Genomic DNA, 24519 nt, shown 5'->3' with positions numbered 1-24519 from the left:
ATATTTTGCTTTATAAATAGACCTGTACATTGGAATAAGTATGTATATATAAAGCTGTACATCAATACAAGAATATTCATAGATTTATTGAATGAGCTGAACTGTGAAAGAAATTTCTTTATATTGTATAAATTTCATGCAGAATCATAAGCTGAACATGATAATGTTTCCTTAAGGCAGTGGGTTTTTATACTGAAAAAAAAAATCCAAGGTCAATACTCGTGTCATTCTCAACAACTGATGTTGCATTTTTGTGTTGAAAATTAAACACATTTTACGTCATAAATCCGATTCACTGGTATTCCATGTACAGGGTATCAAGTAGACTTGTAGCACAGAGGATAAACTATTTTCCTGGTATAATATATGTCTGGGTGCATCATAGGGAAGGCATTCACGTGAACAGCAGTGCTGAAGCAATAGTCAATACCCAGGTGGTTTAAAATGATCACTGTCAAATGAATCGAGGGACAGTGTCGCAGACCTGTTGCACACGGAGACATAAAATTGTCCCACACATGGAAGAAACCTTGAGCACCGAAGGGAAGGGCATTCACAAAATATATCACGTTTGAGCTAAAGTCATCACCTTGGTAGTTGAACAAGACATTATCTGCTGCAAAAATGTGGCAATGGCATTGGAAACATCTTTGGTCGATCTGAAAAATGTCATTCCAAATTGATTTGACTCTTTGTCCTTTAATAGACTGAGAACAGAAAGTGGTATGAATATCTGATTATAGATAGAGTGATATGCAGTTGTCCATTGCTAGCTGCTCACGAGGCAGACTCCAGCACCTTTTTCTTTCCTGCTTCCGTTTTCTGCTTCTGCCCCATGGAAAGGAACGCCTCCCTGTCGGGGTAATAGAACTCTGTGTGGATCGGGGCGGGGCGTATGCTTGGCGGGGGCTTGTGGTAGCACTCGTTCCCGGGCCTCAGCTTGTTGGGCTCGGCGTAGGACTGCGGCGGGAGGTTCCGGAACAGGTGGCTGTCGCGGTCGATGGCGGACAGTGGCTTGACCTGCCGTTTGTAGACGGGTCCGCGCTCCTTGTGGTATAATCTGTAATGGAACCACAAAGTTGAAAGGTTAGAATTCAAAATTGGAAATTCACATGACATGCAATGCTTTCAACAGCAACAAAATGAAGATATTGCTGGGTTGAAAGAGACAAAATTCTGCCCTTTGTGATGTTACCAAACATTGTATTCATCGGACGTGACAAACACAAAGGTCTAGGTCATGTGCCCTTGATGTTGCTTTAGCGATAATACTTCAATGTGTGTGCATGATATGTCGCTAATTCTCACAAAGTCAAATGATTTATTCAATTGTATTACTCTGAACATAATGTAAGATGAACGAGTCAATTAATCATCAATCCCAATCATTTTCAACTCTGAGATATAAGTTTTTAAAAGAACTCCAGAAAATCAATGAAAATTCACAAAATTTAGTTAATTTTACATCGCCATCACACATTGAGTAGAGTGTGAGAAGAACTCCTCTTTCATATTTTGATGCATGCACAGTGTTTGAGGCAGAGTTTCAATATGCATGTAACAAAAGGCAGAGAGAAGTTGTAAACATCCTTCACCTAAAGTCATATCCCTTGAGTTCTTCAAACTTTGCATGCTCCATGTCCTTGATGGGGATGCGGTTGTTGTTCACTGAGAGGCTGGCGTTGGCGAAGGGTCCGGGCATGAAGTGGGGCTTCTCTCCGACGGGGAGGAGCCTGTCCACGTCGTCGTTGGGGACAATCGGAAGCCCCGCCTCCCTGGCGGCCGTGTCCACGGATGGGTTCATCACCACGGAGAGGGCAGGCATGTCCTGGAAGTCGGCCCGGCGTAGGGCCAGCTTCTCTGCCTCATCCTTCAGCAGTCCCCGCAGGCGGTCAATCTGGTTGCTGGATTTGAATCCGGCGGCCATGAGCTCCGTCTCGGGCGCCACGCGGTGGAAGTGCATCTGCGTGTCGTACACCTTGACCTTCGACCTCCAGAGCTCCCGGTCGGCGTCCTTGACGGATTGCTTCTCGGCCCTAAGCGTGTCACCGGCCAGGTGGATGGTGATGGGCGGGATGGGCTGGAATCCCTTGGGGAGGGGTTTCCTCCACAGGTTCATGTCCTGGTCCCGATCCATCCATGTGTATCGGTCACGATATTCCAGTGTGGGTTTCAGCACATTGGCATGCAGCGTATTCTCTATCCAGGGCTGTGAAGAGAGTAAAAATGAGATTAGGTTTAATTTCCAATATCGCAGTATCTTTAGACAAAATTGCATTTCCTCTTAGCAACTGTGAATCCCAGTAAGTCACTGTGATTTGCTTACATCCTATTTCTACTTTTATTGCTAAGATACCAAAAAAAAAAGCAATTAGTGCATTAAGTTGTCATTTTAGAAGAAATTAATGCTACTGATCCACAGTTATTGGGGTTCGCTAGTGCAAAAGCAATAATCATATTTCTTTTTTCATCATTACCATTATCATTAGTAGGGGTCTAGGGCAATTACCCCCTGGACAATTACCCCAGACCCTTCTCCTTCCCCTAACCCTAATCCTAATCCTAACCCTAACCTAAACTCTAACCCTAAACCTAACACTAACCCCAATCTTTACTCTAACCTTTATCACTAACCAGTATTTAGCCAAGGGGTACTTGCCCTCCGGGGGCGATTGCCCCGATACGCATTCGTAGCAGTACATTGTATCAGTAGTAGTAGTAGTAGTAGTAGTAGTATCATCATTATTACTATCATCATCATCATCATCATCATCATCATCATCATCATCATCATCATCATCATCATCATCATCATCAACATCATTGGTACCATTATACAGTTTTCACTTGGGAATATAAGCTCTCAGCTACAATGTATGATGGCCAGTGTGACAGGTTTTTTCCCCAAATAACCTCACCTCCTTCAACTCATCCCGGCGAGCAGGGTCCGGTCTCTTGGCGTGGACGTTGCTCTCCATGGATGACGGGATGCCCGGATAGACAAACCCGTCATCTGTCTGCCACTGTGCCCGGGAGGTCTCCTCCTCTGCCTTCTTCACCGCCTCCACGTTGACGGGGACGACGGAGGCAGAGTTGTAGTCGGCGCAGTATGTGAACCTCCTGTCCGGTTCCTGCAAGTGTGAATTGGAGAGGTGCTACTTGAAAAAGTCGAGAACAGATACCCCTTTATACTCATCAGACTTTGTGCATATTCAGAGAAGATTAGCCAAACCTTCCAAAGTGAAACCACATATTCTCCTACTGAAAAATTGTAGGAAGAATAATTTTCTTCTTATTGATGTCCTCTACTTTAAGCTCATCCCATTGTATTTGGATAAGTACAACAAAAGTATTTAAATATTGGATTCAGTTTTGCTATAGTACTAATACGACAAGACATGTGTACCACATAAAAATCAGATTCAACACATTACACAGCCTTTTTTTCATCAACAACTACTGGCTATGCATACCTCATATGGAGTAGCCATACTTGTAATCATCTATATTATCTCTGGCGTAATGTTGCTTGGTTTAACCTGTCGTGTGTGTTTTTTTAATTGATCTGTACCTCATTTTACATTTCTCAGAAATAGTAGTTTTCCTCATCATTTGCCCAAGATGGGCCAAGAACATGTTACTTCATGTACTTTAAATGGTGGAGGAGCACAATTCTTACCAGCAAATTTATTAGAGGAAAATCAACATTTGTTCATGTTTTATTCCAATAAGAACATTACTATACTAAGCAATACACACGAGTCACAATGATTTGGCCAAATATTTTGTGTTGCATACTAGATATTATGTTTGATGAGCTTCATGCACTTGGGTTTCTATTTCATAGTTGTTCAACCATTCTGTCAAGTGCCTTGTAATTAGTACTAAAAAAGGCCACTGCTCAAGTTGCTACATTTGCAAAAGAACAATACTCTATCTCAAGGATGAGTCTTTTCTTGAGTTCTGCTGTAGTCACTGTATCTGCCATGAAGAAAACATTGGTTTTGAAATCCTATCCAGCGAAGAAGTTGTCTGCTTTAATAACAGATCCTGTACTTGGAACATAAACATTTGAAGTGTACTGCGAACATTTATATGAAAGGTGAATAACCTAAAGTTGTTGGAAACAAAGCTAAGTAAACATCCCCCCCCCCCCCCCCCCCCCCCACCGGCAATGACAGGTATAGAAATAAATGGAATCTAAGAATGAAACTAAGAGGACAGTTTGAAATACGTTACCTTGGTCAATTCCTGCCTGAGAACTTCCTTAGCCAGCTCTGTGGTGTTAAGGGTCTGAGAGCTGTAGTTGTGTGCCACACCGTTGGGCGGTTCGTAGCGGACTGTTTGCGGCTTGACCTTCCTCGCCGTATTCTCCTCACTGATCTTCTGTACGTGGTCCTGTGGATGCCAAAGAGAAAGTATCACAGATATTAGAAAACAAGATTGCTTTTCTTATCATATATTAACAATCTCCCTGATCAAGTTTCATCCAACGTCTGCCTATTCGCAGACGATTGTGTAGTTTACCGTCCCATTAAGACACATAAAGATTGTGTCATACTTCAACAAGATCTACGTACCTTAGAGGCTTGGGGAAAAAAATGGCAAATGAAATACAAGCTGGACAAATGCAACGTTATGCGCTTCACAAGGAAGTCTCGTCCCATTCATCACACGTACACCTTAGCCGGTCACCAGATAGAAACAGTGTCCAGTCACAAATACCTAGGAGTTGTCTTATCAGACAATTTAAAATGGAATAGACATATTGATATAACTACAGCCAGAGCAAGTAGCATGATTGGCTTTCTCCGTCGTAATCTACATAATGCACCGAGAAATGTTAAATTACAAGCATACAAGAGCCTAGTGCGTCCCCACTTGGAGTACTGCTGTACAGTATGGGACCCCTTCACTCAACGTAACATCTCCAAGATTCAAGCAGTACAAAATAGAGCAGCCAGATTCATCTGTAATGATTACAAGTGGCAATCTTCCGTCTCCGGAATGATAAAGGATCTCAAACTTCATCCACTCCCAGAACGACGCAAGCTTTTAAGGCTATCAACATTTCATAAAATAAAGCACAGCAATATTGATCTAAATCTCGAGGATTATATTAGTCCTGCTCAAGCACCGAGAGGTATGACAACCCGAAGTTATCATCCGGACAATTACTCTACTTTACACGGTTCCTCAACTGCTCTCGCCAACTCCTTCTTCCATAGAACAGCGAAGGATTGGAATAATCTGCCGAGTAACATAAAGCAGATTCATAAATTTGACACATTCAAAGAAGCGCTCCAGCGTCACCTCCGTTGTGATTAGCTGCACATCACACACCACAGTGCTGAGTGATACTCTATCTAGAGTTTTTCAGCGTATTCATCCAGATCCAGATCCAGAAGATTAACTCTATATTTCACTTTGACATATTTGCTCAACTTTAGCAAAAGGTAATGCTCGTAGGGCAATGTGGAAGTGGGTAAGACGTAGTAGCTACTGAAATGAGAGTTACATATAATTTTAGACACAGCATAGTTGTGATTCAAATTCTGTTGAAAGTTTCATGGGATTTCAGCGTTGTCAATTACCACAGTCACCTACATGAATCTGTGAAATCCTTTCACATTTGAATTCCCTTTTCACCCTATCATCAATCTGTATAGTTGTACTATGCGCCATTTATACACCTAGGATTTGGAGTGCTCCATGAGCACTCCAGAATCCCTCTGTACTCTGTATAAACAGCCAATTACCCTCTGGATTGCTCTAAAGTTATGTCCCTCTTGAGGCTAGGCTAAGGAGTGCTCTTGAAGCTCTCTAAACACTTTATAAAAGGTTGCAAATGTCTAGAGCGCTCTGGAAGTGGAATGCAGTGTGCACTAGCTGTGCATACAGTTTGTATGCTAGAAGTTTCTATGCACTCAAAGGTCACCACAACAGTTATGCCCCTCTCATCTACTACGCGTTTGGTCTCAACAAGCAGTGATTCTCTGTATGGACAGACTCAGAAGGGCATAAGTCGAAAGCACCTCAGAAGCAATCCGGAGCCCAACTTTATGTATAAATGGGGTATTAACGTCTCCCTGTAATCCATCCCTTCATAAATCCTGTCATACTTTTGCTGTAAAGTGCTTTGCTGTAGTGCACAGTAAATAGAATACATGTTACTCACAATATTCTCCTTGATGTAGTCATGCATGGGTCCCATCATCTCCATCTGCTCCTTGTAGGCCATGTAGTCTGGGTTGTAGAGCTCTAGCGGAGTCCAGATCCTGCGTGGCCGGAGGCGGGGTAGGGTCTGGGAGGCGGAGTGGGAGCGGACCGCATCCTCACCCATGTGTACCTCCCCATCGCGCTCCTTGAGATCTGATTGGAGGAGGGGGAAGGGAGGGAGGAGGGAAGGGGGAAGAGGAGTTGAGATGATGAAGGTGAGTGACAGATTTCATGTATCCCATTTGGACATTTAAAACCCATATGACAGATCATGCCAGTATGAGACAGGCAGCATGGTGGAAATTTCAGATTCTCTAGTACATTATGAGTGTGTGCGTGTGCGCAAATGAGTGTGCACACGTTTCTCCCTGCATCTTCTCTATTGTAAAGCAAGATATTTTCGTGGCATGAAATTTTCACGAATTGGAGCTAAAGGCTTTTTTCATAGCATGAAATTTTTGTGAATTGCCACTGGCATTCACTGCATTAGACGTATACACAAGAACTTTTGCATGCATTTTAATTTCACGAATCTTGGCTCTTGCGCAATTCGCGAAATCAAAATGCACGCAAAAATTTTTGGTTTTATAGTATTTGCATGTGTGTTTCTATTACACGTGTGCATGTGGGTGATGACACTGAACTTCAACTCACCTTCAAAGTCGGCCGTGGTGAGAGGTACGCCAAACTCCCTGCTGAGCGAGATGATGGACTCGGCTGAAGGGAAGAGGTCATTCTTGGTGATGTTCCTCAGCTTGTCCTGCCCAACCAGCTGTAAATGCAATCAGCAAACATCAAATCACAGTAAAGAGGTGTTCATGACAACACATACAGCATCACATTAGAGTAATCTGTCCTGTAGATGGGACACTGTTGGCATTATGTCTCATTTTGAGTCTTCAAAATCTTCACAGAATACCACATGACTAACAGTGAAAAGTCTTCTCTCTTTAATGTATTGAGGTGACTGCAGAAATATGTGCATCCAGTGTTTCAATCAAGGTACACTGGATGTGAAACTTTTGCTTCTCTCATGAAACCAGTGCATTATTGGTATGAGCTCCTTTGCAAGTCAGTCCATGAAAACAGCAATGGACACAACTATGACACAAAATCAGACCAGGAGCACACTCATAAGCTTTATGCAGTCTAACAGATTGCAGAAAGGTGGTTACTTATTCAAAACCTTTGCCATCATGGATTACTCTCTTATTCTTAAAAAAAATAATTCAAAAAAAACCCTCCATTTCATCTAATTTTTCTATTCTGTATATACCTCAGAGCAAGGAAAAGGCAAATGTAACAAATTGTTACACCATTTCTGTCAAACAGTCTACAGGTACTGTTAATTAAGGAAAAATAGCCTCGTTAATTATTATATTCTGTCTGTACTGGCTTTTATTTTTCTCCTTTTAGAAGCTTGTGTGAATATGATAGAAATCATGTACCTGATCTAGTTTGATGAGTGCCTCAAAGCATGGCCTGGGAACCATGTCTCGGACATACAGCAGCGGCTGCCTGACTATGACGGAAAGGGGTTCATGCAGCTTGATGCGGCACAGGTCAACATCGAGGGCAGCATACGTTCTCTCGCTAAACATCATGTCTGAATTATACAGTGCCTCATAGATCACTCCACCTGTAAGGAAAGCAGAGCAACATAAAAAGAACAGGTGTAAAAAGGATTGATATATTACTACAGAAGAAACATATTCAATGCATAATGATTCACTAAAGCTGTCATTTCATTCAGTGTGCACATAAATGTACAAGCAACACTTTGCATGTGAAAACAACATTTTGCATTGGCTTTCTGTCAAATGTCAAACAAGAACAACACTGACATGACTACTCAAGAAAGAAAAAGGCATAACACCGAGCTATGCTAGGAATTTTGTTTTTTATATACTTTAGTCAGTTCAAATGACTTTTACATTAAAAAAAAAATATTTGCAATTTGTACAGGTACACAAAATCATAATCATGTACATGTTCTTAATTTCACTGAAAGATACCTCTACACAAAATAAATGTGGTGTTATTTTTTCCTGCTCATGTATCTTTTCTTTTGCACAAGTTACTTGGAAAGCAGTCTCAAAAACAAATCAAAACATTATAATGCCCTCAGTGTACAGATTCAGAGTGAATGATCCCTCAGTAGACCCTGTAAAAAAATCTTACTTTCTTTCTGTGGTCGAGGAAGGTTCTGCCACAGCTGGCTGATAGCGCTGTCCCTCAGTCCTTCCAGCACAAAGATGTGCTTCTCACCATCCAAGATTTGGAAGCCAGTCACGATGTCCAGGTCTGGACTCTTCTGCTGAGCTCTGGAGAGATACGGGGAGAAGGCATCCCATGGTTAAGATAGATCAGTTTGTTTGTGTGTTTGTTAGTTTGTTTGTTTCTGTCCCATATTACCTCGTTTCATTTTGTACAGTTATCATATCCACAATGCAGAGGAAATCAACAAACTATCACAAAAAGAGAAACACAAGGTTGTCACACACTTTGTCTCAGATTCAAGAGAGACAATGTAAACTATATTTGACAGAAACAAATGTGGCATTAACTATTCAAAATTATGCATCGAAATATTAATGGTAGCAAGTTTGTTGACTGCATACTTTGAAGTTCTTTTTCGGATACAAAATACAGCAGTGGTCATCTTCAACATGAGAGTCATGTATATTCAATTACATCCTGTAAAATGCAACACTCAGTCATTTAAAAAGACCCGATAAATGACTAAAGAATAAATAAATAAATGAATGAATGAATGAATGAATGAATGAATGAATGAATGAATGAATGAATGAATGAATGAATGAATGAATGAATGAATGAATGAATGAATGAATGAATGAATGAATGAATGAATGAATGAATGAATGAATGAATGAATGAATGAATAAATAAATAAATATATATATATATATATATATATATATAAATATATACATAAATAAATAAATAAATAAATAAATAAATGAATGAATAAATGAATGAATGAACGAATGAATGAATGAATGAATGAATAAATGAATAAATAAATGAAAAAATAAATACATAAATAAATAATAGACAAATGAATGAATAAATAAATAAATATAACTGATTAAGCGATTGATCAATTGATTACTTAATAAATAAATAAACAAGTACAGAACGTAGGACAATAAGTCTTTAGGATTAAGATCCATATACACTACTGATCTAGGTAAACTATTGCTGGATCAACAACACAACTAGTCATACATTTGCCAACACATCACATGTAAATTCACACACATCTATCTCCCACATCCTACACAATATCACTGTATTGAAATTCTGACATAACTAAACAAACAAATTACCAAAAAAAAAAAGAAAGAACAGAACCACTCTACGTGTATATGTTCAACATCACTAACTATATGTATACAATGATAATAAGAAGCTGAATATTTAGCATGAGATATATGGTAACGCTACCTATTTTCGGACCTGAACGTCACAAAAAGTTTGGCCGAGTTTAAACTACTTATACATGATGATGGTACACTTTATTTGATGTACATTACAGAGCAGTACTGAAAAATCAAGGCCCCTCATTCTGTAACTCTCTGGACAAAATGTCTTTATATATTTGAAGCACCATTATGCAAACAAGGTCCTTGAAACTTGAAATTAAAGTGAAAGCACAAGGTAATAAATCAACAAACATTCTAAAGTACTCTGATAACAAAAAGTGAAAGTTCCAGAAAATATCAGTCAAGAGAAATTTTGCAACACTCTAATCACTAAACACCATACCAACACCATTTCCTGCTTTGCTAGGGATGGACATGGTTGGCTTATTTTGCAATAGCCTGGGAAAGTCCATAGCCAATGAGTGATTGAATGTCCATTGTTGCAAGTCAAGTCTAGTACAATGCTCTTTTTCTCTTAAAAATATAGGAAACTTGGTCATGTGTTGCATGTTCATGTTAAGGGCCTTTTTAATGCTAATGCTAAGCTAAACTCTGATCTTGCACATTCATAGGTGTTTCCAAACTTCATTTGAAGAGTCACCTCTTATCGCAAATTTCCCAATTGTGGTTATTTTACATTGCACCAAACAAGGCAAATGTATAATGTTCTTTTATTTTGGCATTGGCAAGTGACATTACAGGTATTCAACATCAAACGTTAAGGGAGAGTTCAAGGTAACAGTACATTTTCATTTTTCACTGTAAAACCAATATGTACATTGATGGAAAATTGTTAAATGCATCCCAGTTGCTAAACTTTATCAACAGAAAAAAACTTTGTGTGAATTACAAATTCAAACAGCCATAGCCCCCTTTGGTTAACCCTTACAAATTTTACAAGCTGTCATCTGCATGTGACACTAGGCATCAGGACAGTCCATGTACAGTTTAGAGTTTAGATATTGGTATTCCCTTGTTGCTGAGATAGGCATGCTCCATTCCCTGCGATGAAGTGACTTTGACAAAAAGTTGAATAATCTAAAAAAATTATTACATGTTCCCGTGATCTCATAGCAATACTCCTGCTCATGATAGCCATTCATCTGTATATGCATTAATTTCTATTTCATATCCGCAACACCTCTGTGCACAATTTGTCCGTCAAACTCCAAGAATGTTTCAGTGTTTACAGACAGTCTAAAACAACTCACCTGTGTCTATACAGACACACTAAAATTATTCCTCTGGGCTTATAGACATATATGCTCATACAATGCACCAGTGATTACAGACACCCCTATGCAGTGCAACCTGCAGTTACAGACACACTCATTATCAATGTAATTATAGATATATTCTTTACAGACACACTGAAACAATGCATCTGCAGAAACACACACACACACACTCAAACAATGCACTCCCAGTTACAAAGACACTCACACAATGCAACCTGCAATTACAGACACATTAATATATGCATTCTTGTTCAGACATGCCTGCTCATTCACTCTCCATGAGAGGGACTTACGGGGACAGTTTGTAGGTGGACAGGGCAGCCTCAATGATGTGGGCAGGGAGGTGATCCAGTTCAAGTGCCCTGGCATTGATGTTGGTCACTAAACCCAAGAGCTTGTGTAGGAACCTGGTGTTCTTGTAGTCAAAGATGTACACGATGCGGGAAAATGGGCACTGGATGAAATAAATTATGATGCAAAAAAATGAACAAAAACAAGAGTAATACAAACTTGGAGGTAATATAAACTGGTTTGCCTGTCAAAATTTGTCATGTGAGATCAACAACTTAAATTTTCAATGGAAATTCAGCATATATCTTTTCATAATTTCAAAATTATGATTTTCATCATGTTCAGAACTTGAACAGATTTACGTCCTTTATATTTATTTTCCCCGACTCACTTCACCTTACGTTGGGTATGGATTCATTTAGCTGAATATTTCAGAGATACATCGTAAAGAGAGATTTGCACGATTTGTATCTTGATAAAGGCAAAATGACTGGCAATGAAAATAATAAAGTAAACTTAATAGAAGAGTATGAGTAGATGGAAGAATAAAATTGTGTGTATGGATTAACGTCTCCTGGTGTAGTCTCACATCCCCAGTAAACACATGCATTTCCCTACCTCTGAAGGAGTCTCCAACTCTGGCTTGGAGCGTACTTCTTCTGGGGTCGTGATGGCGTGAGCGACTTCAACTCTGACCTTTAACCTTGCCCCAGAGTCAATGTAGTGACCCACAGGTAAGGGCTCATCTTCTGCAAAATGAAATAAAAAAATGAGTAAAAAAGTCAATGACACAAAATCTAAAGTTTAATTTCAGATTTCTCAATCTCTCCTCCATTTTGATGATTAGATGTAATAGGGAAGAAGAGAGAGAGACAAAAAAAAAAAAAAAAAATATATATATATATATATATATATTTACAGGCACTAGGTTACATAAGGATAGAAATCTTATTACAGCCAAAGTAAATATCAGACAAAATTTCCATTGTCGTCATTCCTGGCCTGAACATATCAGTGCAGAATTCTGTCATTGATATTGTCATTTTTTTTCTGCATCATGGATTATTTTCACAATTATTGTATGTGCACAATGGATGATTCTAATCGCAAGTTTTGGGGACACATTTCACACAAAGTGATGCAAGTCAAAGAAAGTGCAAGTAAAAATTTCTTGTGCCCAACACTGAGTGATTCAAAGTTACAGCATATGCAGTGGAGAATGTTTTTATATTTCATTTCAATCCTACAGAGCATACTTTTGCTATGAGCAGTTATAGTTTGCTTCAATATCCCCCTCAATCAAATTAAAATGAGGATATCTGGCAGTCTGTAACACACATGCCAATTGTTTTTCATTTGTCAGTTAAATGCATGACACGCCTACTGAAAGGCACTTACTGGGCCCATCCGCAGCGTTGGACACACCCACCAGGCGGTTGTCCTTGACTCCCCGCCCCAGCAGGTCGGGCAGGGGGCAGTTATGGATCGGGGCGGTGTGGTAGATGATCTTCTCCCCCAGAAGGAGGCCAGAAAGGTCAATCTTGGCGATGCCGTAGGGATCCCACGGCTTGATGCGCCCTTTGAAGGGGTTATGCGTGGTCCTCTTGCCTGAAAGAAAATGGAGTACCCATATGTTAAAAGAAGTCTATGGCGCATGAATTCTGTAGTTGGAAATTAGGATTATGTGTGCTCCTTGCAATGATGAAGACATTATCAATACTACCGTAGACTAAGAGCGGTATTATACTCTGTGATTTCTCGTCACTTTTCTCTCAATAGTTGGCATATGGCTAAAAAATTTAGTATCTTTCCTTCTGCTCACGGGACTACTTTCATGTCTTACTTTGATGTCAATAGAGCTCCTAGGTCTCTGAAGTTATCTGAAGGTATTGTTAACCAATGGGAGCAGTGATTTCATCTGCAAATCTGTACAAAATACTTTTAATGCGTAGCCAAAGTCAGTTGTATGCTTCTTTATTCTTTTCAATCACTCGTTTATTTTAAATTAATTTGAAATACCAAGCTGGTACAAACATAAAAGTTAACGAGCAGAGTAAATGATACCAAACAGCAAAGAGAAAAATACTCACTTGCTATCATGCCGACGTTGCTGATCTTATCATCCTCCGTATCTTCGCCAAAGAGGGCAGGCTTCTGCTTGATGTCCTCGGGCCGCCGGTCTCTGTCGTGGACTTGTATCTCCAAGGGTGCACCCCTGAGGTACTCCAGCAACTCCCCCTTGGGAATGATGCCTGGCAGATAGGGAACAGAGAGAGGAAAACATGGGGAATGTGCATGAGACTTACCAAATTGAAGTGACCACTTGAGCTCAGCCATTACCATATTCAGCCAGGATATATTTCTTGATCTATTACATATACAGTGAAATTTTGTAGGTATGCCTTATGTCAAGTGTATTCAGCATGTACATGGTATGAATATAAGCCTCTATACACTCAGCAAATCAGTGACATGTCAAACTCTATCACATAGTTTTTATTTCATTACTAAGGTTTCCACTCAAGGAGTGTGCATGACTTTTGCTTTGTTTTGTTCTTGTTTAATGTAAACAACAACAGATCACTCCACAGAATTGGAGTCACTGCAATGTACATGATCTAACAGAGTATTTGTATGATGATGTCCTCTCTTCGCTCGTCTGATAAGTTGAACCTGAGCAAGAAACTCAAGTTTCCGAGACATCATGCATCTCCTAAGATACTAGAGATAATGAAGTTGTCCAATTTACTGCACAAACATCGCCTAACATGCATTCATATAACAAGATAAAAGGGTGGAAAAGTGACATTACAAATGGATCCCTTTTGACGGGGTTGAAAGGCATCATGGAGATGAAAATCACATCAGTTAGGTGGTTTTCACAGGTGATCTAACACTTGGTCTACTCCCACTTTGTCTAATAGCCATTGAGTCTCAACCCACATGGTCTAATCCCGTTTCGTCTACAACCAGTTCGTCCAATGACCATTTAGTCCAATTGCCACTTAGCCTCATTACCAGTTGGTCTACTTCTAGATGGGTTATACCCATTTCATGTAATACCCACAGTTGATTAGCAAAATGGGAAAACATTCAAAGGAGATACGATAAAATTGCAATTAAACCATCTGGTCATTAGACGAAACGATGATTAGCCAAACTGGGCATTAGACCAAGTGAGGATTAGACCAAACAGGCATTAGACGAAATTGATGATAGACCAAATGAGATTAGCTGTAGTGGTGTTAGACAAACTGGGAAGTAGACCATCTGATATTAGACCAAGTGGCAATAAACCGTTTTCATACCGAGCAGCTCCACATTGATGTCATCCCAGTAGATGTTCTTCGCGTGATCTCTGCTCACGCTCTTGTACTCGGGCTGTTTGTAGAACTTGTAGGAAGTATAGACGGGCATGCATCTCTTGGACAGCTCGCAGTAGCTGAGGGGTGTGTCCGGCATGCCCGTCGCTGAGAACACCTTGAGGACCAGGGGGTTGAGCTCCTGCCGCTGCTCGGGCGCCATGAGAGGGCCGTCCAGGGAGACCGTGATGAAGACATCCTTGATGCCAACCACGGGGCAGTCCAAGCGGTTTGTGACGGTCTTGAGATCTGGAGGGAGTGGGGCAACAGATTTTTTTTTTTTTTCAAGAAGGTAAAAACATATCTCTGTTGTGTCACATTGAGTGAAGCAGTATTATTGCAAGGAAAATTGGTTTCCAAGGAGACAAACTTATCCTCCAGAACCTTGTAATTCATCAGGTACTCATTTGCAAGGCAAACTCGTCTGAAAAAAAAAAAATTAAGAAAACCCATGTTTTACCAGCAACAAACGACAGTCCTCATACAAGCTGTAGGCATTACAGAAATTGATGAATTTCAGTTATCACTATTTGTTGCCTTAGGATATCTTTCTATCAGAGTTGGTAAGACACTTAAAGGTAAACCTGTAAAAAGATTTTACTACAATACGGTGTATATGCCATTCTCTACTCGGTTCCAGAGTTCTTGCTCTCTTTAGGAACACAGATCATACAGTACAGTACAGTACAGTACAGCACAATAAACCTGACGTTGTTCCCCACGTTATCGTTTTAACATCAAATATTTGAATACGGGTACTTCTGGAACATACATATATACATATTCCATTGATTAAACAACAAAAACAAACATTTTCCATAGATCAAATATGAGTGAAATAGGTATAGAAATGAAAATCAGCCTCTGCTATTAACACTGGCATTTTCAAAACACATTTACAACAAGTATTTCTGGAAGGTTGCTCTTGAGAGCCTCTGAAAAAACTTTGGATGAAATAAATGAATCGAAAAATAAGTGCATCTTTCAAATCTCTTTCAAGTATCAAAACAGCCACACTTCAGATCTGATTGGTATCTACAGCAGGGATGAAAAAAAATCCACCCCCCCCCCCCATAACAGGAATATGCATTGCAAAAACACAATAGATGTCAAACATTAACAAGCCAGCTTAGTTTACTGGGGATTTCCAAAGATCATATGCTTAGCGGGGGAATTTGAACAAATTTTGTTTGCGTGGTCTTGTTGCACAATGAATGCTGCGGCAGAAAAACCCCCTTTTAAATTTCATCTCTGTTTGGATGACCGCACAACTCTTCATGACAACTAACTCCTTCCCGAGGATGTCCTCGAGGATGTCCTCAAGGATATCCTGCTTCCTGAACTACTTCCTTTACAACTGCTTTGCCACAAATGACCTACTGGCATGAGTGAAGCACACTTGAATCCTTCATACGGATTTACTTTGATCTCTTTCTCGGTACTTTATTTTGTTCCTAGGGTTAACAACTACAATCTTGTATCTCAAATGGCATACATTAAAAAACAACAACTCTTAACTCAGTTTTGAATAACAAAAATACTGATTTGAGTTTCAAAACATTCCAATTTTAAATACAATCCGAAACAATATTTCTTCATTATTTGACATTCAACATTAATGTTATTTTGTGAAAATGTTGCAATTTTTTTTTTCTGATGCTTTTCTGAAATTTTATGATCTTGTTACTCCTGTCATGATATGACTTCACTTGGTTTCTTTCTGTCCCTATTCTGATGATTTGTAGATACAGAGAGTTGAAATAAATTTTAGTCTGTTCTCTTTTACTCTGTTATCAATCAGTTTATCCACCAGTCAAAACATACATGTGTGCAAGCATACTTCTCTACAATCATCTCTGTTTTCCAGGTTTATCATTTGTTCAGGTTTCAGGGGGTAAACGTGAATGAAGATCTCTGCATGTTAGCTTTTGAGCTCTCTGTGTAGCCACACTTCACAAGATAGTAGATGGAACAGCAATACAGAACATAGGATCTACTGCTTTGAGCAAAATATGACTGAAAGCAAGAATAAAAGGTTGTCTACCTTGTTGGGGCTAGTGCAATCTGGTAAGAAGAAGGGATACTCAGGACTTTATTCATGACCCCTTCCCCTTCAAAAGAACAAACAAGTAGATAAACACCCCCCCCCCCCCCAAAAAAAAAAAAAAAAAAAGAAGAAGAAGAAGAAGAAGGTGTTCTTGTTCATCATTCACATCAACTACTTGCTAATTGAATTGCCCCCTAAAAAAAAGGGAAAAAAAGACAGATTGGAGAGGTGCATTTGTAATTATTCTTTGTATCAATATCATATTGTGATGTCATCATATATATTTGTTCTGACTGCTGAATATTATTGCAACCAGTACACTGAAGAGATTGAGATGAAATAGAACAGTCATAAGAAAAAAGAAAAAAAGAAAAAAAAAGATCAATGAATTTGAATACCTGCAAAGAGGAGCTTCATTCTGATTGGGATGCAGGCATTGCCGTACTTCTTGACTAGGATGGCCTGGGCGGCAGCCGCCTGTTCCGCCTTGTGGGACTTTCTCCTTGCCTCCCGCTGCATGGGTGACTCCTTGTACACCCGTCTGGTCCCTGTTTGGTTGTTTTGATGGGGGAAAAATATTGAAATCTTGTGATTAGTGAAAGCAAGGAATTCATTCATTCACATAGAACCACATGATATGATATATAAACACATATGTAATTGTTTATCTACATCACTACAAAGCAAGCTAGTACGGTGTAACAAGATCATCAATGAAACATGACCTTGTTCCTTTTTCTTTTTAAAGTCCCCAATGAGCAGGTATAACAGTTCAGATTTATATTACTTTTTGGTTTGTCATTTAGATATAGTATTTGCTGTGGAAATTAGTTTGAGTACTGACTAGGAAAATGTCTGCATGTTTTATATTCATATACTTTACTTTGACAAAAAAAAAGCAAACAAAAAAACAACTATTTTCTTTGTAATCTTCATTTCAACTTTTGATAAGCCCTCTGCTGTGTAAGAGTACAACAATGCAGCTTCCGAGCTTAATAATGCCATGCATCTTTAATTTCAATGCCAAGCTCATCACAGGCCAAAACAAGGACAAGACAGTGATTTCTTTTGTTCTCTACCTAGGCGGGGCGTAGCTTTCCTTTCTCCATCTTCCTCTCCTCTGCCCTCTTTATCCTGCTGCGTCTGGACGCTGTCTTTTCGCTGCTCAACATCGACACTCTCTTTTCGCTGCTTCCCCTCAGACTTGCGGTTGGGGGATGGCGAGGAGACAGTCTTTGCGGAGTGCTTGGACGGCGCACTGCTCTCGGCTTTGCTGACCCTCCGCGCTGACAGGGACTCGTCGTGGGTGTGTCTCGTCCTCATGGCGTGCTCAGAGGCGTGACCAGGTTTGGAGAGCTGAGCCTTTGAGTCGGCAATAGGCCTTCCTTTTTCATCTGTTCATGTTCATTACGTTTATGGAGAGCAATGGGAGAAGTAGAAAAGAAAGAATGTTTTATCATTCTTGCTTACAGAAAAGGGAGCACAATTTCTTTACGACAGTAAAACAAGCTTCACATTAAAGGGGAAGTCTGGACGATTATCAGCCGTTTCGTGTGTAAAGTTCAATATTTCATGAACCTATCACCCTTTTCCCGACGACAAAAGACCATCAGATACATTTACTATGATTTTTTTTTTAAATAAGGTAATTCTTCATGTTCGAATCCGTCGCGAGCTGCCCTTCGTACTATCTGTCCCAGGATGCATTGCGCGTGACGTATCGGGCGCAGTTTCCTCAGCTGAGAGCACCGCGAGCGAAGCCCAGCTACGCATCGATCTCCCATTGCACTGCTGACTGCGATGCGGGCGGTATCTGCATGCCTACACAGGTGTGCCTTGTCGGCGCTACTATACTGCAGGAGACCGTGCACCGATTTAGGAGTGCTGTTGCCAAACGCTGTATTCGTTTATTCAAATAATCTTCGTTATATATCTATATAAAATCTTCAAAGATTAATGTAAAATAGTTGCAATGCTATAACATTTTCGTTTAAATTGAAATATGTATGTATTATAATACTGCCGTACTTATTAGTGTCCACCCCATCACTTACAATGCATTAGCTGTTGTCGGGCTGTGCAGGCATACATTTACGTCTGCTGCTGCCAAGTGCTATCACAATCCGCGATCGTTTTTTCGACTTCTGAGTGTGAACAATCTGAAATCAGTCTGTCAATGTCAGAATTATTGCCTCTTTTGTTGTCCGAGACTGTTGAAAAGTGTGTCTGACGGTGATAAAATATGACAGTATACATGTAACTTGAACCGAGGAAGAAACGCCAGCGCCAGCTTGGTACCGCCGCCGCGCCGCGCCGGTATAACTACGACCAGCAGCCCAATACACACAGCATAATTGGGCTGCGTGTTGTAGCATTCAGGATCATGTAAAGGTAGTATCGTGGATAGATATCAATTTAAAATCGAAATATTCCTTCAATTTGAAGACTTACTGTAAAGTTGAAGTATTGACAACACCCGAACACTTGACACATCGGCATTTTTTTAATGAAGCAATAGATCATGCCGCGTGCATCCGCTGTGTGGTCAGAGACTGTTGAGCGGTACGCTACTACCGCTTGCTTGGCCCGTATCACCGTTGCTCAAGCAGGGCTCCCCCGAGCCAGCTGACGCTCCAAGCAAAAAGCAATGTGAGGATGAAACGTCACGCTGTCACGTGATCTTTCTCGCCGGCGTACAGAAATCGAACGGTTACGATTCAAAATTAGTGATGCTAAAAAATCGATTGTGGCGAGTTGGGAGGGTCTTTTTCAATGAAACTTAGTCATTATGGTCCTTTATTTATGTAGATTTTGGTTAATTTTTTTCAAAATCGTCCGGACTTCTCCTTTAAAAGAGACAATGATGGTGGAGAACAAGAGCAAAATCTTTCCACTCTGATGGACGTCATGGTTACAAAGTGAAACATTTTCTGCATTGATTCATACATCTTTATTCCAGAATGTTACAGAAACATATCTGGGGGGATACTTTGATGCAGTTCCTGGTTGTTTCTGTTCAAAATAATTACAGTAAGTTACAGAACTGACTTTTTATGATTCAGCTGCTGTTTATTTTTCTTGTGCATTTGAAAGTTTCTTGGTGTAGGGTGGAAGTAAAGATGTGCTATTAGTGAAACTGTATGTAGGTCTTTATCTTTTCTGAACTGAAAAAACAACAACAACAAACAAACAAACAATGACAATGTGACAGATGAACTACACTTTGAAATGAAGCTGTGACATGTGAACAATATCTACCTCTTCGCTGGAACTGCTTCATATCACCAAGCTCTGGGGGTCCTTTTGTCGGGACTGGTCTGTCCAGGAAGGACTTCTTCGGCTGCAGGGCCTCGTAGCTCCTGGACTGCTTCAGGACCAGCGAGCGGACGCCCCCGATGTCCTGGGCGTCCTCTCCCGGCTTGCACTGCGGGAGGCGAAAGGCCTTGGGCCGGTCAAACCTGGCCTTGGGAGAGACCTTCTCCCGCGAGTCCCAGATGCGCAGCTCCAGGGTGTGGTTGAAGAGCTTCAGGAGGAGTTCATTGGTGACATGAAGCTTGTGACTGCAAATCAAGTAATCATTCAGAGAACAACTTAGTTCACAACTGCTCTCAACTGACTGTGCCAAAATGAACAAATTTGAATCAAGCATAATTTCTCCTCTGCTGTAAAAGACAATCTTGCTGTTTGTAGGTAAAGTTATTTCATTTTAAAGGGTTATGATATAACAATACCAAACAGCCTCTTCAGTGTAGGCACTGATCTCCTCGAGGGCCCTGCCTATATCAGTACCATACAAAATTGTAGCTTTGCCAAATACCTAGGTACCAATCCACATACCTGGGTCAAAAAGGACAAAGTGGATAAAATATACATATATTGTCCAAATGTGCAAATCCAAGGTAGGTCTTGAACCCACGATCTTCTTTGCAAGAGTCAAGAGGCCTATCCCCTTTACTTCTGTGATCCTCCAGTATCAAACTCTGACACAATTTCCAGTAAGTCACAGCAAAGAAGGCATTGCAGTGACAACATCTGTAAAATGTTATTTCATGTCATTTAACAATTCTGCCTCATGGAAGGTGGAACAAGACAAAGGGGTCTTCTAAGTAAATAACCATGGCTATCCCCCGATCTGTCTTCTTCTTTCTCTCTCTCTATTTCTCCTTGCGAAGCATCAACCTATTCTCACCTGTGTGACCATGCAATCCATGTCAAGTCACCCTCTTGCCAGGTTTTCAGCACTTTGGAGTCGTGCTCCGTGTAGATCTTTGCCGCCATCCCAAACGTCACCACATCTGTCTTGATAGGCTCGGCATCGTCGGGCAAGAGGTAGTACTCGCAGTGATAGTAGCCCTGGGCCTTGGGTGCCTCCACGATGCGCTGTTTCTTTTTCTTCAGCACGTCCTCAAGCTTTGGCATGTCTGGGTCGATAACTGAAAGAGAGGCAGATCAAAACGAGAAGGGAGAACTTTTGAATATTACTGGCCGAGTATTTCGGTGAACCATTGTTGGGATATCAGCGATACTCTCTTTACACATCTTGGCGTATTCAGTCGTAGCTGGACAGTTGTCTAAATCCCTGCTGATCTCTGATCCTTTCTATATTGACGACAGTCGGATTAAATTTATGTACTATTGCCTTTTCTTTTAGCCTTGCTGAGGGCTAGCAAAGGAAAAGGGATTCATCTAATTTCAACTTTCTGCCCAAAATGAAATTGCCTTTTTTCTTTTGCCGCAGTTGTTCAGATATTCTTTTAAAGGAAAACATGTATTCGACACATGTTTAACATCTGAGATACTGTGAATGCCCATCTACAGTTAAAGCACAGCACCCCAAGTTCTCTAGCCAATGGGCTAAAATCATTCCATGCAATTTGACTGTCCCGTCACGCCTTCATCCATATGGTGATACAGTTCTACATTTAAGATGAAAGAGACCAACGTGGGAGGTGGAAATAACTCCAGGCAACATGTGTTCCACACTATTTTCCCAGTGTCACAAGTGTTCTATAGAAGTCAGCAAAGGGCCTAGACAAGGTTGCAAGTACCTAAATTGGCAACTCTAACATTACCTGTTGGGATAGCTTTGGCTATGATGACAGACAGGGTAACAGTATGTGCTCCCTCGGGGACTACCAGGGCTGGCTCGTCCTTCTTCTTCTTCCCGCGGCCGCCTCTGCGCGAGGTGTGAATGTCAGTCGAACTGAAGGAGTCTGCTGTCTCCGTGCTCTCGGACATATCCTCCTCTTCCTCCTCCTCTTTCTTTTCGCTTCTTGTCTCCTCGACGCTATCGTTGCTCTGCAGCTGGTCACCTTCAAGGGCAGATTTGAGTTGCAAACAGGCAACCAGAAACATTACGAGAATTCTCTTTGTTTCTAGTAGTCATACAAAAGAAGACATTGTTATGACATACATGTGTGTACATGTGAAATGAGACATTTTTTCTCTTCTTTTTTTTTTTTTTGACTGAAGCTTTGAAGGCAGATAACAGCAATGATAATTACATCTGGTCTCTTTCATGGGCAGTGTCAAGTTCCATAAAAGCAAACATGAACAATCGTTAAAATGCTGCAAAACCGCAACTATTTGTGGCATGAAATTTTCGCAAATTGGGGCCGATGGCATTTTTTGCTGCATGAAATGATCGCGAACTGCCATTTGCATTTAATGCATATAGTGAAGACAAGAACTTTCACATGCATTTTAATTTTGCAAATCTTGGCTGTTGTGAAAAATCGAAAAATTGAAATGCATGCAAAAGTTTCTGGTTTTACAATACTTTTTTCGTTTGACTTTGTTGAAACCTGTGCAAAAGAGGGCAGTGTAATGACACTGTATACTGAATGATAAAAAGACTATATGTGGCTTTCAGACCGAAACATTATGAGTAAAACTATATTTGTACAGTTAGTTTATAGTTTTAGGTATTATATTCAAAAGTAAATAAAGAAGACCCAAAATGTGCATACATATGTACTGGTAATCTGTAGGGAAGTAGTCTTCAAATAACAACCAAAAAAAAGTCACATAAAATTATTTCAACTCTGTGGTGCTCCTCAAAGTTAAATGTTATATTAAAACACAAAATTGACCCTTCTTGTGTACTCAACCATGCATATGTTCCCTTTAAGATAGATTCTCATAATGTATGGCTGCACGTCAAAAGTCTTACCATTGCCATTGGTATTAAGACTTCCACCATCCGTCTTGTTGGAATTGTTGCTACTCTCTCCAGTGACCGTTCCCTCTTTACTCTCGCCATCTGTCCCATTTTCCGCTGACTGCTGCTCGCCGCTGGACCCCTGCTGAGTGTCAGACTTCAGACTGCCGTTGTCACTGGCAGTGATGCTTTCCCTTTCTCCTTCTAGGGAGGGAATAGAGTCCGATGGTGGGTTTTCACTTCCATCTGAAGGCTTTGCTTCCTTGTCTTCTCCTGACATAATTTGCCTTCTCAGCCTAAAGCTCCATTATGTTACCACATTGCTTATGCGTCCTTTACCTGGAACGATAAAAGAGAATAAGTGTAAGAAGGCCAGCCATATGATAGATAATTCTGAGACAGTAAAAATTTTCTCTTTTCACTCAATACATCATGTTTACAAATGTTAATCTAAATAAAAAGCTAAAAAGCTCATCAGACAGCTGATATGAGGATGGGTTCTAACGTTAGAACGGTTTGTGTTCTTGGCCAGAATGGGGAATTAAAACTGAACACCAAGAATAATACATTTGCATTGCAACTGAATAACTGTAAATTACATGAGGCCAACAAAGTATGACAGTGTCTAAACAAATCACGACATTGTTTGCAAATTTTAAACATGGTGCAGCACAGAACTAATAGTTAGACAGACTTGTACTAGTAGATTTCTACAGACCCAAGTTCTGTGATGAATTCAGTAGGTGACTAAATATTCCCCTAAAATCCAATGCAATCATTATTTCCTGTAACCATACTTCCGACACCCTTCTACTATTTGCCTTGCATGTACAGAACGAAGATTCAAGCATGAGACTACGCGCCGTGGTTTTGCATTCTTCACTAACATGTTAGGTATTTGAAGATGTCCAAATATTAGGCCCTAGATACTGAAAAACTCAATAATAAAGAAGATCAACAGCAAAACAATGATACTGCATCAGATTACAAATGCACATTGGAAAAGCATTACATGCATTTCACCTGTATTGCCAAGAGATGGTAACGTTAGGAGTGTCGGCTTCAATATTACACGCAACTGAGTGCGTCAAAATAACATCCCAACACGCATTCGAAGCAGTTATCTTGGAGCGTGTTCTACAGCAATTTTTAGTGCGCGCTTGTGAATTCAGAGGATTTTCTTGACATATGTGAGCAAAATTTCTGGCAAATTGTGAGATATTTTAAGTTTTTATTGATAGAAAAAATTAGGGTGTCGATGTATTGGACACACAATCATACTCCTTTCTTGACCTCGAGGTTGCACAACTCGACTCGTTGTGAGTAAAGGCAAGCCTATATATGGTCCGTACAAGATTTACAATGCTCACTCTAGAGCGCTATACAGACCATGCGAGTGCTACTGCTAGTTCATGACTGTGTGAGTTCATATCGAGGGTTAGTAAAGGGCCTACGCTTTAAAAAGCTGTTTCTTTTCACACACCTTTCTTTTACTTGCGTTACATCGAGTGTACATCGAATTTCTTTTATCCAATCAGACAGCAAAAGTAACTTTAGAGCAGAATATCGTATTAAACTTTACTTACTGATAGTGATAAAATTAGCTCACCGTGCACAAGACCGGAAAGTTGATATGACAACGACCCAAGCTGCCAAAGGTCATAGAAAACCACACTACCGCAATCCGATAGATGGCGCTCTATTAGTAAACAAGACAATCACGTGTGGACCGTTCCTGTTCAATGCGACGGTC

General features: G+C 40.3%; 1 protein-coding gene across 1 annotated transcript; it reads right to left on the bottom strand.

Moving 5' to 3' along the window:
* Positions 1-777: 777 nt before the first annotated feature.
* Positions 778-24407, bottom strand: LOC139728423 (uncharacterized). Its single transcript, XM_071639371.1, has 20 exons — positions 24376-24407; positions 22779-23105; positions 21679-21918; positions 20796-21039; positions 19865-20166; positions 17686-18000; positions 17005-17154; positions 14506-14808; positions 13288-13449; positions 12596-12805; positions 11816-11946; positions 11200-11360; positions 8401-8543; positions 7668-7858; positions 6874-6991; positions 6179-6372; positions 4240-4398; positions 2919-3131; positions 1596-2209; positions 778-1060 (listed from the first exon to the last, which is right to left on the bottom strand). Exons 2-20 carry the CDS (start codon positions 23044-23046, stop codon positions 778-780), a joined length of 4401 nt encoding a protein of 1466 aa, XP_071495472.1. The 5' UTR covers positions 23047-23105; positions 24376-24407.
* Positions 24408-24519: the final 112 nt, after the last annotated feature.

This window comes from Diadema antillarum, unplaced genomic scaffold (assembly GCF_040938485.1).
Source record: "Diadema antillarum isolate AM-2024a unplaced genomic scaffold, OU_Dant_1.0 scf00000019, whole genome shotgun sequence".
Lineage (NCBI taxonomy): Eukaryota > Metazoa > Echinodermata > Echinoidea > Diadematoida > Diadematidae > Diadema > Diadema antillarum.
This window is presented reverse-complemented; position numbering and strand designations above follow the sequence as displayed.

Excerpts from the sequence above, each read along its gene's own strand:
- LOC139728423 (XM_071639371.1), bottom strand. The coding sequence starts at position 23,046 with ATGTCAGGAGAAGACAAGGAAGCAAAGCCTTCAGATGGAAGTGAAAAC. Across the intron at positions 14,809-17,004 it reads AATGAAGCTCCTCTTTGCAG|ATCTCAAGACCGTCACAAAC; the intron begins GTATTCAAATTC and ends CACTCCCTCCAG. Across the intron at positions 11,947-12,595 it reads CAACGCTGCGGATGGGCCCA|AAGATGAGCCCTTACCTGTG; the intron begins GTAAGTGCCTTT and ends TTCATTTTGCAG.